Raw genomic sequence first — 15662 nt, 5'->3', positions numbered from 1 at the left:
TCCTCTCTTTTTGAGAATGTGAAGATGAAAAGTCTTCACAGGTAAATGTTTCAACTTAAAATGTTCAGTTAGCTTTTACCCAAAGTGAATAAATTATCTTTTAAGCTATAACTGATTATTTTCTAACTTTGCCAACTGATAGTAGAATCTTTTTAAACAGTAAAGAACCTCCAAAATGCAAAAACTGTAAATAAACTGTATCAATAAAAATCAAAGAAACCACCTTTTCTAAATAACATAAAAACTGAGAAAAGTTAAGCACGTATTTAAATACTCCTATCTCAATTTAACAAAGATCTATCAAAAGCGATAACGACTTTACAGTAAGTTTTAAAAATTCAGAAATTTTCTAATGGAAAAAAAAATTTCCTGCCCAAGACTTTCAGCAACAATGGAACTAATAAGAACCTGGGGGGCACCTGGGTGGCACAGTGGTTGGGCGTCTGCCTTCGGCTCAGGGCATGATCCCGGCGTTATGGGATCGAGCCCCACATCAGGCTCCTCCGCTATGAGCCTGCTTCTTCCTCTCCCACTCCCCCTGCTTGTGTTCCCTCTCTCGCTGGCTGTCTCTATCTCTGTCAAATAAATAAATAAATAATCTTTAAAAAAAAAAAGAACCTGGGTATTTGCATTTTTCTATAAAATTACTTTATCTTCATTAGAATAGTGAATTTTATTAATTTTTCTCAACATGTATTTTTTAAAAGATTCAACAGAATCTATTTTTCTTTCTGTTTCAAATAACCTTGAATTTTGAATAACAAGTCATCTATTGAATTTCAAACTTTTCAGGTAAAATAATAACAGAAATATGTTAAGGCAAGTTGAGAAAAAAATTCTGTAAAAAGGACTATTGAATTTGCTTGGAGATTAAAATGTCATAATATGTTTAATTCTTTTTTTTTTTTTAAAGATTTTATTTATTTATTCGACAGAGATAGAGACAGCCAGTGAGAGAGGGAACACAAGCAGGGGGAGTGGGAGAGGAAGAAGCAGGCTCATAGCAGAGGAGCCTGATGTGGGGCTCGATCCCATAACACCGGGATCACGCCCTGAGACGAAGGCAGACGCTTAACCGCTGTGCCACCCAGGCGCCCCTTAATATGTTTAATTCTTGATCAGACACTGGCAAAATCAACTGGTTTAAAAAAGTATAAGGATATTTTTGGTGTGAAGAGAATATAATTTTTAAAAATGCTCTATTACTAATTATGGGATTAATGCCTCCACAAACAATAGCTAACCATGTATTCTCCTGGCACTCCTGTCTCAGATTTAGCCAAGTAAAAACTGCATCCTTTTATGGACTTGTGCTTAGGAAGCAAAACTAGTTTATAAATAAAGTGACTTAAATCCTTTCATGATGGTACAAGCCAGATTCTCACTGTTATCTGCTTTGTCTGAGTATAAATTAGAGAAAATAGTGACTGGAAGGAAGTTCATTTCCCTATGTCCAAATTATTTATATATGTTTATAAGTTATGTTTCTTAATTAACTTTAACACCCCACTGTACTCTGAATACTATTTTAATATGTTATATGGATAGATATATTCAGTTTTATTTTCAACCATTTGAGGTTGGTTAAATTAGCACTTAGAATGATCTAGACATTTTTAAGAACATGGTCAGTTTGTTTTTCTCTTAACTACTATAACATCTGTGCTTGGACACATAAAGTTATGCTGTTCCTTCACTGTTTCATGCATGTAATTATTGAATCATCAAGACTCAAAGTGTTATCTATGACTTTTGTATTTCCATAGCACACAGTAGGGCCTTAGACAAGTAACAGATTATTTAAGATCCTTGATAAGTATTTTGAACTGCTGAAATGCATACTACAACATGCTGTTTACACAATGCTTAATTTACTGTATAGACTTCAACAATCTACTAATACAAGAAATAAAGTAAAATTTTCATTCTATGCTACTATATACAAATTATTACCTGGCAATGATTTAGACCACTTGACTACTGAAAGAAGTTGTCTCTCGCCTAGTTGATTAAGACTTGTCAGCAAAGAACTGGAGGTATCAGGTTTGGTGTTGTCATGTCCTGCATAGATCACATCCGGTTCAATGTTCATTAGCAGGTTGATCAATGGGGGGATCAACTGTATATCTTGACTTGGTGAGAAGGAGATTCTTTGGCTTAGGGCTTGGCTTTCATTTGGAATGCCCACAGGCTGTGGGAGAGCAACGGCATCCAATGCTCTCATAACTCTGACTTTATTGAACTTTTTAAACTTTCGACCTATAAAGAAAAAAAGAAAAGATCATGTAAATACATATAAACTAAATTTTCCAGCAGACTGTTATTTTTCTTAAGTCTTAGAATTAGAGCATTGTAGGTTTTAAAATCAATCTAATAAAATGAAATTGAATCAGTAAAATGTTAGGTCTCAGACTTGGATTAAAGAATTAATTACACCAGCATTTTCTGGGTTGGTGTGGTATGAATATTTACACCAATATCTAATGGAGGATTATGGAACTTTGCAGCAATATGTATGAAAAGGCAAATGGCTTTCAGTAGAGACTAAGCTCAGTATTGGTAAATATTCTGACAGGACTGTCTCCCAAAAGCTAATGCTACAGACTTCATTACTTAAAACATAGTTTGCAGTAAATATTGAATCTTCTTTTGGGTTTTATTCTTTTAGGAATGTGTTGAGAGCTAGCCCAGAGTATGTAAGATGATGGGGTAGGAGGAGCTTGAGCTCACTTTGTACCACAGACACACTGAGATATTAGCTACATCTATTCAACTAACTCTGAAAATGACCAGAAGACTAGTGGAACAGACCTTCCACAGTTATTTGTGGAAAGGAGGACACATTGAAAAGTGTAGGAGGGGTGGAGACACAGCTGGGACTGAACCTTTGGTGGGACTGACTCCAAAACAAAGGGACATCAGAAGCTGGAAAAGCAAGCAGATCAGACCCCACACTACACACTCCCAGCACTGGGCACCTGCACTGGGAAGATGAGTCCACATAACATAGGGCTTTCAATACTAGTGTGGCTTAACTTCAAGAGCTTTTAATATCAGTGGGCATAACGCCCATTCTTGCAAGAACTAGTACAAACACTCTCCATTTACCTTGCTAAAACTGTATACCCAACAATGATGTTCTCCTGTGGACCCATCCCATCTAACCCTACCCACCTCATCAGGTATCCCTCCAAAGTGTCTCTGGCACTGGGAAAGTGGGAGGTCAGGGGGAAAGAACTTCATACATCAGCATGCCCACAGTTCCAGCAGCCAGCCTTTTAGCTGCCTGTGCAGGCACCTGAAATTGTGGCAGAGTGGCTAACTGTAGACATTTGGTCTGACTGCTGGCCCCATCCACCAATAAGACCATGAAAACCTCAGACAAGACCCTCAAAAGTATGGGGACCAAACCTTGTCCAGTGTGCCCAGCAGGAAAACTGGGTCATTGCAGCTGGTTGGGCTGGAAGCAACTGCAGATCAGCCACAATAGTAGGTACACATAGCACACACAGGGAGCAGCCCTGGAGCACCTGGTTCGGTGACCAGGGGACATCATCTACAGGGTACCACAGAACCTCTCCTTCACAAGGTCACTACTGTCAATACCAGGAAACATACCTGACCTACCAAATACATATAAACAAACACAGGGAGTTAGGCAAAATGAAGAGACAGAAAAATCTCTCCCAAATGAAGGAGCAAGACAAAATTACAGCAAAAGAGCTTAATGAAATGAAAATAACCAATGTTGGATAAATAGTTCAAAGTAATAGTCATGATACCCAATGGACTTGAGAAAAGTATGGATCATTTGTTAGATCTTCAATAAAGAGATGGAAAGTACAAGAAGAACCAGTTAGAGATGAAGAATTCAATAACTGAAATAATGCACTGGAGGAAATCAATAGCAGATTACAGGAATGCAGAATAATAGATCAGCCATCTGGAAGACAATGTAATGGAAAGCAACCAGGCTTAATGAGAAAGAGAAAAAAAAGAATAAAAAATGAAAAGAGGTTAAGGGAACTCAGCAACATTATGAGGAGTAATAATATTTGCACTATATGGATTCCAGAGGGAGATGAGAGAAAGACGGGACAGAAAAGTTATTTGAAGAAATAATAACTGAAAACTTCCTTAATCTGAACAAGATAACAGACATCCAAGTCCAGGAAGAACAGAGAGCCCCTAACGAGATGAACCCAAAGAAGTCTACATCAAGATAGATAATAATTAAAATGGCAAAAAGTAATGATAAAGCAAAAAATTTTTAAAGCAGCAAGAGAAAAGAAAACAGTTACATACAAGGGAAACCCCATAAAGGTATAAGCTGATTTTTCAATAGAAACTTTGTAAGCCAAAGGGAATGACCTGAGGTCCTCAAAATAGTGAAAGAGAAAAGCCTACTACCAAGAATGTTCTACCTGGTAGGCTGTAATTCAGAATTGAAGGAGAGATAAAGTGTTTCCCAGACAACCAAAAGTCAAAGAAATGCATCACCACTAAACCATACTTAAAACAAATGTTGAAGGAAATTATTTGAGTGGGAAAAAAAGGTCACAGCTAGAAGTAAGAAAATTACAAAAGAAAATAATTTCACAGGTAAAAGCAAACATACAATAAAGGTAGTAGCTTAATCACTTGTAAAGCCAATGTGAAGCCAAAACCACAAAAGTTAAAATCAATTATATCTCTAAAAATCAGTCAAGAGATACACAAAGGCATGTAATATATGGCATCATATACATAAAGTGTGGATGAGAAAGTAAAATTTAGTGCTTATAGAACGTGTTCAAACTTAAGTGACCATCAACAATGTAAACAGCTCTACACATAAGATGTTGTATCTAAAACCAATGGTAAACTTACAAATAAAAAAAACCTATGATAAAATACACAAAAAAAGAAAGGAATCCAAGCATGACACTAAAGAAAGTCATCAAACCACAAGAAAAGAAGGAAGGAACAGAAGAGAACTATAAAACAAACCACAAAACAATGAATAAAAAGGCAAAAATTACAGACCTATCAATAATCACTTTAACTGTAAATGGACTAAAAGCTCCTATCAAGACTCAAGGTGACTGAATGGGTGAAAAGACAATACCCAACTCTATGCTGCCTAGAAGAAACTTACATCAGACCTAAAGACACATACAGACTGAACATAAAAAGAAGTAAAAAAAATATGTATCATGCAAATGGAATTGAAAAAAAAGTCAAGATAGAAATACTTATATCAGACAAAATAGATTTTTTTAAAGATTTTATTTATTCATTTGAGAAAGAGAGAGTGAGTGAGCAAACAAGAGAGCACAAGTGGTAGAGGGAGAGGGAAAGGGAGAAACACATTCCCCACTGAGCAGACAGCCTGATGCAGGACTCTATCCCTGGATCATAACCTGAGCCGAAGGCAGACGCTTAAGTGACTGAGCCACCCAGGTGCCCCCAGACAAAACAGATTTTAAAACAAAGACAAAGGACACTACATTACTATAAAGGGATCATTCAGTGAGAGGACATAACAATTGTAAATATCTATGCACCCCAAATAGGAGCACCTAAATATATAAAGCATATATTAAGAGACTTAAAGGGAGAAATTGACAGTAATACAATAACATTAGGGGACCATAACACCCCACTTACGACAATGGATAGATCATCCAGGAAGAAAATTAACAAAGAAACAGTGGCTCTGAGTGACACTTGGACCAGATGGACCTAACAGATTTATACAGAACAGTCCATCCAAAAACAGCAGAATACACATCCTTTTCAAGTGCACATGGAATATCTTCCAGAAGAGATCACATGTTAGGCCACAGGACAATTCTCAATAAATTTAAGAAGATTGAAATAATAGCAAGCATCTTTTCTGACCACAATGATATAGAACTAGAAATCAGTTATAAGAAAAAACTGGAAAAAACACAAACACACAGAGGCTAAACAATTTATAGGTCAACCAAGAAATCAGAGAGGGAATACAAAAATACATGGAGAGAAATGAAAATGAAAACAGAATGATCCAAAATCTTTGGGGTGCAGGAAAAGCAGTTCTAAGAGGATAGTTTATAACAATACAGGCCTACCTCAAGAAAAGAAAATCTCAAAATAAAGAACCCAACCTTACATCTAAAGGAACTAGGAAAAGAAGAACAAACAGATTCCTAAGCTAGTAGAAAGAAAGAAATAATAAAGATTATGGCAGATTAAAAAAAATTTCAGACTAAAAAAACAATAGAAAAGATCAATGAAACTAAGAGCTAATTTTTTTAAAAGGTAAACAAAATTGACAAAACTTTAGCCAGAATCAGCAAGGAAAAAGAGAGAGGATTCAAATAAATAAAAGCAGAAATATAGGAGGAGAAATAATTGACACCACAGAAATACAATGGAGTATAAGAGACTACTACAAAAAATTATAGGCCAACAAACTGGACAACCTAGAAGAAATGGATAAACACCTGGAAACATAAGCAATCTCCCAAACTGAATAAGGAAGAAAAAGGAAAGTTGAACAGACTCAATTACTAGCCATAAAACTGAAAAAGTGATCTAAAGTTCCTAACAAGCAAAAGTCCAGGACCAGATGGCCTCACCACAATGAATTCTATCAAACATTTAAAGAAAAATTAATACCTATTATTTTCAAACTATTCCAAAAAATAAGAGAGGAAGGAAAACTTCCAAATTCATTCAATGAGGTGAGCAGTAACCTGATACTAAAACCAAATAAAGACACTAGAAGAAAAAAAAACTACGGGCCAATATCTCTGCTGAACATAGATGCAAAAATCCTTAACAAAATATTAGCAAACAGAATTCAATGATACTTTAAAAATTACTCACCACAATCAAGTGAGAGTTATTCCAGGGATACAAGGGTGATTCAGTACTCACAAAGCAATCAAAGTGATGCATCAAATAAACAAGAGGAAGGATAAAAATTATATGACCAACTCAAAAGATGCAGAAAAAGCATTTGGCAAAATACAACAGCCATTCATACTAAAAACTCTCAAAAAAAGTGGGTTTAGAAGGATTATGCCTCAACATAATAAAGGCCATATATGAAAAACCCACAGCTAACATCATATCCAATGGTGAAAAACATGGAGTGTTTCCTCTATTCTCAGGAACAAGACAAGGATGTCCACTCTCATCACTGTTATTCAATGCTCCACTGGAAATCCTAGCCACAACAATTGGACAAGAAAAAGAATCAAAAGCATCCAAATTGGTAAGGAAAAAATAAAACTGTCACAAATTCAGATGACATGACATATATATATATATATGTATATAAATATATATGTATATATACATATATACACACATACATATGTACATATACACACATATATGTATGTATATGTACATATACATGTGTGTACATATATATTATATATATATATATTCTTAAAGATTCCACTAAAAACTATTAGAAGTAATAAACGAATTTAGTACAGTTTCAGGATTCAAAATTAATATACAGAAATCTGTTGCATTTGTATGCACTAATAATGATGTAACAGATAAATTTAGAAAACAATTACATTTACAATCACACCAAAAAGAATAAAATACCTACAAATAAATTTAACGAAGGAGGTGAAAGACATGAACTCTGAAACTTTAAGGCATAATTCAAAGAAAATGATGACACAAACAAATAGAAAAATAAACCATGGTCATGTATTGGAAAAATTAATGTTAAAATGTCCAAACTACTTAAAACAATCTACTGATTTGATGCATTCTCTATCAAAATACCAATAGTATTTTTCACAAAACTATAACAAATAATATAATTTGTATGGAACCACAAAATACCCTGAATAGCCAAAGAAATTTTGAGAAGGAACAAAGCTAGAAATATCTCAATTCCAGATTTCAAGATTTACTACAACGTTAGAATAATGAAAACATTATGGTACTGGCAGATAAATAGACACACCAATCAATGAAACACAATAGAGAGCCCAGAAATAAACCCACACCTATAGGTCAATTAATTGACAGGCTCTTCAAAAATGTTGCTGTGAAAAGTGAACAGTCACATGTGAAAGAATGAAACTGTACCACATACACCCTATAAAAAAATAAACTCAAAATGTATTAAATACCTAAATATGAGACAATCTCCTCAGGTAAGGGAAACAAAAGCAAAATTAAACTATTAGGACTATACCAAAATAAAAAAGCTTTTGAACAATGAAAGAAACTCAACAAACCAACAAGGCAACCTGCTGAATGGGAAAGGATATTAGCAAATGATATATCCAGTAAAGGTTCAATATATAAAAAATAAGCAATCTGATTAAAAAACGGGCGGAGTATCTGAACAGAGTGTTTTTCTCAAAGACATACAAATGGGCAACCTAATCATGAAAAGATGCTCATCAGTAATCAACAGGGAAGTGCAAATCAAAACCACAAGGAAATATAATCTTATATCTTACACCAGAATAGCTAGAATAAAAAAGACAAGCAATAACAAGTGTTGGTGAGGATGTGGAGAAAAGGGAATCCTCACGCACTGTTGGTGGAAATGTAAATTGGTGCAAACACTATGGAAAACAGTATGGGGGTTACCCAAAAAATTAGAAATACCATATGATCCAGTAATTCCACTACTGGGTATTTATCCAAAGAAAATGAAAACTGTACCTTGGAAAGACATGTGCACCCCTATGTTTATTGAAGCATTATTAACGACAGCCAAGATATGGAAACAAACCAAGTGTCTGGTGATAGATGAATGGATAAGAAGATGTGATACATATATACATACATACATACAATGAAATAGTACTCAGCCATAGAAAATAATGAGATCTTGCCATTTATGACACCATGGATGGACCTGGAGGATATTATGTAAAGTGAAAGACAAATATCGTGCAATTTCACTTATATGTGAAATCTAAAAACAAAAAAAAATGAGTAAACAAACAAAAAGCAGACACAGACTCATAAATACAGAGAAGAAACTGATTGTTGCTAGAGGAATGGTGAATGGGGGGATGGGCAAAATGGGTGAAGGAGAGTGGGAGACACAGGCTTTCAGTTTTGTAATGAATATTTCACCAGGGTAAAAGTTACAGCATAGGGAATATAGTAAGTAGTGCTGTAACAATACTGTATGATAACAGATGGTAGTTACACTTGTGAACAGAGTATAACATAATGAGGAATTACTATGTTGTATAACTGAAGCCAAGGTAACAGGGTGTGTCAATTAAACTTCAATTAAAAAAAAAAGAATGAAAGAGGTGGGTTGGGGCCTGGGCAAAATAGGTATAACATCTAGTTATAAGATAAAAAAGTCACAGAGATTTAAAGTACAACTTAGGGTATATTGTAAATAATATTGTAATAACTTTCTATGGTGAGAGATGGTGACTACACTTACTGTTATGAGCATTGAGTAATGTATAGAATTATCAAATCACTATGATGTACTCCTGAAACTAATATAACATTGTAGTCACCTATACTTCAATAAAAACAAAGAATTAAAAAAGTTTTAAAAATCTATAGAACTTCATATAACTGTACTTCCAGCATTTTGTTGAGAAAACAGATAATGGAAAAAAGCACTCAGAATTAAATAACAATAGTGTTATTTACAATATTATTTATGTACTTCCAAAAAACAATAGCATCTGGAGGTTTGGGTAACCTAAGTAGAGACTAGAGGTGTAATCACTTCCACTGTACTATTCTCCCACCTACTGTGTCTGTCTTTGGGAGGTAATACGCATGGGAGCTTTCATTGTTTTCCTGGAAGGAGAGGAGACTCAGATACTAAGGGCTCAGATACTAGGGAGTGGACATGAGGGTAATGGGAAGCAGATTGAAAGACTGACTTAATAGTTGTCTCTCACTCATCCTGACGAATGTTATTTTGAGGGACGGAATGTGTTTCATAGCTGCACTGTATGTAATAGCCTTCAAAGTGGAAACCAATGTCTATCAAAATGAGAATGGAGGGTGCCTGGGTGGCTCAGTCGGTTAAGCATCCAACTCTTGATTTTGGCTCAGTCATGATCTCAGGGTTGTGGGATCCAGCCCTGTGACTGGTTCCATGCTGTGTGTGGAGCCTACTTAAGACCCTCTCTCTCTCTCCCTGCCCCGCTTACATGTGCTCTCTCTCTTTAAAAAAATGAGAATGGATGATAGTCATAGAATGTAATAATATAGTGCAGTAAAAATGAATAAAACAGAATAATACACATCAGAATAAAGAGCTTCACTAATGTTAGGTAAATAAGGTCAAATTGCAGAAATACATGTGCCATATGATACCATTTTTATAAAGTGGTAAAACAATCCTCAAAACTAAAGAATATATTGTTGATAGAAATAGATATTCAGAAAATTTATAAAATAACTCAAGGGTATGATAAACCCAATATTCAAGATAAAGGTTTCCTGGAAAAATGATAGCTTACATATAGCCTAGTAGTAAAAATTCTGAACTATGTTATAAAAAAGTTGTAGGAACTTGGGAAGAAAGAGAAAAAGGTTCTGAACCTATTTAGTATGTGTTATTAAAATAATTTGGTAAACTGTTATAGGCATAGTTATTGTTTAATTCTGATATAATTAAAGAGGAATATAGTTTAATTATGAATCCTCAGAACGAGAAGGTAAGCACTAACAAAATGGAAAAAAAGATTAAGAAATTAACAATGGATGACTGAGTATTGAATGGGGAAAAGAAAATGAAGGAAAAGTTAACCAACCCTGCAAAGAAAGGAAAGGAGTATTTAAGTAACAAATATACTTAAATAAATACATAAAATATATATAAAATGTATTGGAAGAAATAAAAGCTTATATATTGATTACCCCAACAAATGTCAATGTCAAAGAAAGTCAGGCTGGGTTAAAAAAATTAAATTTGTAGTTTTTAAGAAAAACAATAAAAACAGGAAAAGAAGCAGAAAATTAAAAGATGAGAAAAAGTGAACCAGGTAAATACAACATGTAGAAAGCAAGAGAAGCAATATTAATAACAGATAAAACAGAATTCAAGGCCAAAGACATTAAATGAGACAAAAGTGATGATATTAAGGATAAAGTATTCCCCTCAAAGAAAACATAAAGCATAAGCCTTTATGAAACAAACAATACAGAAACCAAACACTTAAAACAAAAAAAACCTTTAAAAAAAGAAAAAAAGAAAACTTGATAAAAACAGAAGGGAATATTCTTATATTTCTTTCATATTTTACATATCAAGTGCACAATTAATAAGCACAGATAGAGAATTTAAACTGATACAGTACAAGGAATCTTTAATAAATTCTGAAAAAATAAACACTATATTGTTTCATCATAACATTATTTTATTTTAAGATTTTTTATTTATTTATTTGACAGAGAGAGACAGCCAGCGAGAGAAGGAACACAAGCAGGGGGAGTAGGAGAGGAAGAAGCAGGCTCATAGCGGAGGAGCCTGATGTGGGGCTTGATCCCAGAGCACCGGGATCACGCCCTGAGCCGAAGGCAGATGCTTAACGACTGTGCCACCCAGGCGCCCCCATCATAACATTATTTTATTAAAAATCAAAGTTAACTTGGCATTTAACACATTTTTCTAGTTAAACCCTTGATCAATGAGGAAATTTACATAAAAATTATTAATCATCTAGACATTAACAAAAATAACATTTCAAATTAAAATGAATGAGATACAGTTAAATACGCAAATATACATAGAAAGAATTATATAGCTTTTTGTTAAAAAATAATGAAAACAAATGAGTTAAGCATTCAATAAAGACATTACTAGAAGAGAGAAAATTAAACAAAGAAAAGGAGGAAAAGTGGTTCATATGATGTGTGGTAAAGAAACTTTAACTACAGATACTAGAAGAATTAGAAGAATTAGAAAACAATATTAAACAATATTAAATGAAACACTTAAATAAATTTGATGATTTAGAAAATGGAGAGTTTTATGGAATATGAATTATCAAAATTGACTCTGACAATGTCACAGCCTAAGTCTTCATTTCTTCAGTGGCAGAAGATTTCTCTTACACTGTCTTAAAAAAAAAAAAGTCAAAACCTTCCCTACGTATTTTATAAAGCACAGTTAACATGAAAACATCATACCAGAAATAAAGATTAAGTTGTCATGATAAAAAATAGATAAAATCTGAAAATGAGCTACCATCTTGAATTCTGCAGAATTAAAAATAGGACACTATAACTTATACTTGTAGAGCTTGTTCTGAGAAGAAAAGAATGGTTCAATCCTGGAAAATCTGCCATCATAATTCATCATCTTGGATCAAAAGAGAAATTCACACAGGTTTTATCAATAAATGACAAGAGGCTTTGAAAGGCAGAATCATGGCTTCTCAAAGATGTCAGGAATAAGAGAGAATTAATCTCCTTAATAGGTCACATATCAGATCACAAAACAAGTGTCAATAAATTCAAGATAGAAATTATACCATGCACCTTTTCTGACCACGATGTTATGAAACTAGAAATCAATTATGAGCAAAGAAATCTAGAAAGAACACAAACATATGGAAGCAAAACAAATGCAACTAAACAATAAATGGATCAACCAAGAAATCAGAGGAAATAAAAATATACCTTCAGACAAATGAAAATAAAACACAATAGTACCAAATCCTTCAGAAGCAGTAAAAGTAGTTCTTAGAGAAAAGTTTAAATCAATACCTGCCTACCTCAAGAGAAAAGAAAAATCTCAAATAAGCAACCTAACCTTCCACTTTAAAGGGTTAGAAAAAGAAGAACAAACAAAGCCCAATCTATTAGAAGGAAGGAAATAATAAAGATTAGAGCAAAAATAAATGAAACTGAGACTTAAAAACAATAAGAAAAATCAAAGAAACTGGGAGGTGGTTCTTTGAAAAAATAGGCAAATTTGATAAACCTTTAGGCATATTCATCGAGAAAAAAAAAGAGGATTCAAAAAAATCAGAAATGAAGGAGGAGAAATAACAGCTAACACCACAGAAATACAAAGGATTATAAGAGAATATAATGGAAAACTATATGCCAACAGATTGGACAGCCTAGAAGAAATGGATAAATTCCTAGAAATACTTAGGCTTTCAAAACTGAATCAGGAAGAAACAGAAAAATTTTTTTAAAGGTTTTATTTATTTATTTGACAAAGAGATAGCAAGCACAAGTAGGGGAGCAGCAGGCAGAGGCAAAGGGAGAAGTAGGCTCCCCACTAGGGGAGCCCAATGCGGGGACCCCAATACGGGAAAGCCAATGCAGGGCTCAATCCCAGGACCCTGGGATCGTGACCCGAGCTGAAGGCAGACGCTTAATGACTGAGCCATCCTGGCACCACAAGAAACAGAAAATTTGAACAGACATTAACTAGTAATGAAATTGAATCAGGAATAATAATTTTAAAAAAAAAAACCTCCCAAAAAATAAAGTCCAGGAAAAAATGGCTTCACAGATGAATTTTACTAAACATTTTTTTTAAAGATTTTATTTATTTATTTGTCAGAGAGAGTGAGTAAGAGAGAGAGCACAAGCAGGGGGAGCAGCGGGCAGAGGGAAAAGCAGGTTCCCTGATGAGCAAGGAGCCTGATGGGGGACTCAATCCCAGGACCCTGGATCATGACTTGAACTGAAGGCAGATGCTTAGCTGACTGAGCCACCCAGGCATCTCACACTAAACATTTATTTTTTTATTTTAATGTTTTTTTATTATATTATGTTAGTCACCATACAGTACATCCCTGGTTTCTGATGTAAAGTTCGATGATTCATTAGTTGCGTATAACACCCAGTGCACCATGCAATACGTGCCCTCCTCACTACCCATCACCAGTCTATCCCATTCCCCCACCCCCTCCCATCTGAGGCCCTCAGTTTGTTTCTCAGAGTCCATAGTCTCTCATGCTTCATTCCCCCTTCTGATTACCTCCCTTTCTTTATCCCTTTCTTCCCCTACAGATCTTCCTAGTTCTTATGTTCCATAGATGAGAAAAATCATATGATAATTGTCTTTCTCTGCTTGACTTATTTCACTTAGCATTATCTCCTCCAGTGCCGTCCATGTTGCAGCAAATGTTGAGAACCCGTTCTTTCTGATAGCTGAGTAATATTCCATTGTATATATGGACCACAACTTCTTAATCCAGTCATCTGTTGAAGGGCATCTCAGTTCTTTCCACGATTTGGCTATTGTGGACAATGCTGCTATGAACATTGGGGTGCATATGGCCCTTCTCTTCACTACTTCTGTATCTTTGGGGTAAATACCCAGTAGTGCAATGCCGGGGTCATAGGGTAGCTCAATTTTTAAAGAAGAGTTAATACCTACTCTTCTCAAACCGTTCCAAAAAATCAAAGAGAAAGAAATACTTCCAAATTCATTCTATGAGACCAGCATTACCCTGATATCAAAACCATGCAGTCACCACAAAAATACAGGCCAATGTTTCTGATGAACATAGATGCAAAAATCTTCAACAAGATATTAGCAAACCAAATTCAACATTAAAATAATCATTCACCATGATCAAGCAGGATTTATTCTAGAGATGCAAAGGTGGTTCAATATTCTCAAATCAATTAGTATTATACATCACATTAATAAAAGAAAAGATAAAAATCATAAGATTATCTGAAAAGATGCAGAAAGTTATTTAACAAAATACACGTTAAAAACTCAACAAAGTGGGTTAAGAGGGAACAAAACTTACCATATTAAAAACCATATATGAGAAACCCACAGCTAACATCATACTCAATAGTGAAAAACTGAAAACTTTCCATGTAAGATTAGGAAAAAGACAAGGATTCTACACTTACAACTTTTATTCAACACAGTACTGAAAGTCCTAGCTGCAGCAACCAGACAAGAAAAAGAAAAGGCATCCAAACTGGAAAAGAAGAAGTAAAACTGTCATTATTGCAGATGACGTGATATTCTATACAAAGACATGAAAAGACTCCATCAAAAACTATTAAAACTGATAAATGAATTCAGTAAAGTTGCAGGATACAAAATTAATATACAAAAATCTGTCACATTTTATACATTAATAACAAAGTAGCAGAAAGAGAAATTAAGAGGACAACACCATTTACAATTGCACCAAAAAGAATAAAATATCAAGGAATAAATTTAAACAAGGAGATTACAAATCTGTATTCTGAAAACTATAAAACACTGATGAAAGAAATTGAAGAGGACAGAAACAAATGGAAATGTATACCATGTTTATGGATTTGAATAATTATATCATTAAAATGTATGTGCTATCCAAAGAAATCTACAGAGTCAATGTAATCCCTATCAAAATATCAACAGCATTTTTCACAGAACTAGAACAAATTCTCCTAAAATTTGTATGGAACCATGAAAATACTTGAATAGCCAAAGCAATCTTGAGAGAGAAGAACAAGCTGGTGGTATCAGGCTCCCGAATTTCAAACTTTATTACAAAGCTACAGCAACCAAAAAAGTATGATATTGGCATAAAAACAAATATATATGCATCTGTAACAGGATAGAGAGCTCGGAAATAAACCCACACTTATATTGTCAATCTATAACAAAGGAGGCAAGATTAAACATGGGGAAAAGACAGTTCTTTCTTTTTTTTTTATAATTAATTTTATTTTATTATATT

General features: G+C 34.2%; 1 protein-coding gene across 1 annotated transcript in view; it reads right to left on the bottom strand.

The window, feature by feature from the left end:
• Nucleotides 1–15662, bottom strand: part of PGR (progesterone receptor) — a 124545-nt gene that overhangs the window by 29895 nt on the left and 78988 nt on the right. Inside the window, exon 4 of the mRNA XM_002929920.4 lies at nt 1954–2259. Within this exon, the coding sequence (XP_002929966.2) occupies nt 1954–2259 (306 nt within the window). The remainder of the gene's footprint in view (nt 1–1953; nt 2260–15662) is intronic.

The sequence above is a fragment of the Ailuropoda melanoleuca genome, chromosome 8, assembly GCF_002007445.2.
Source record: "Ailuropoda melanoleuca isolate Jingjing chromosome 8, ASM200744v2, whole genome shotgun sequence".
Taxonomy (NCBI): Eukaryota; Metazoa; Chordata; class Mammalia; order Carnivora; family Ursidae; genus Ailuropoda; species Ailuropoda melanoleuca.
Note: the sequence above shows the minus strand (reverse complement) of the source record. Positions and strands in the feature narration are given on the sequence as shown.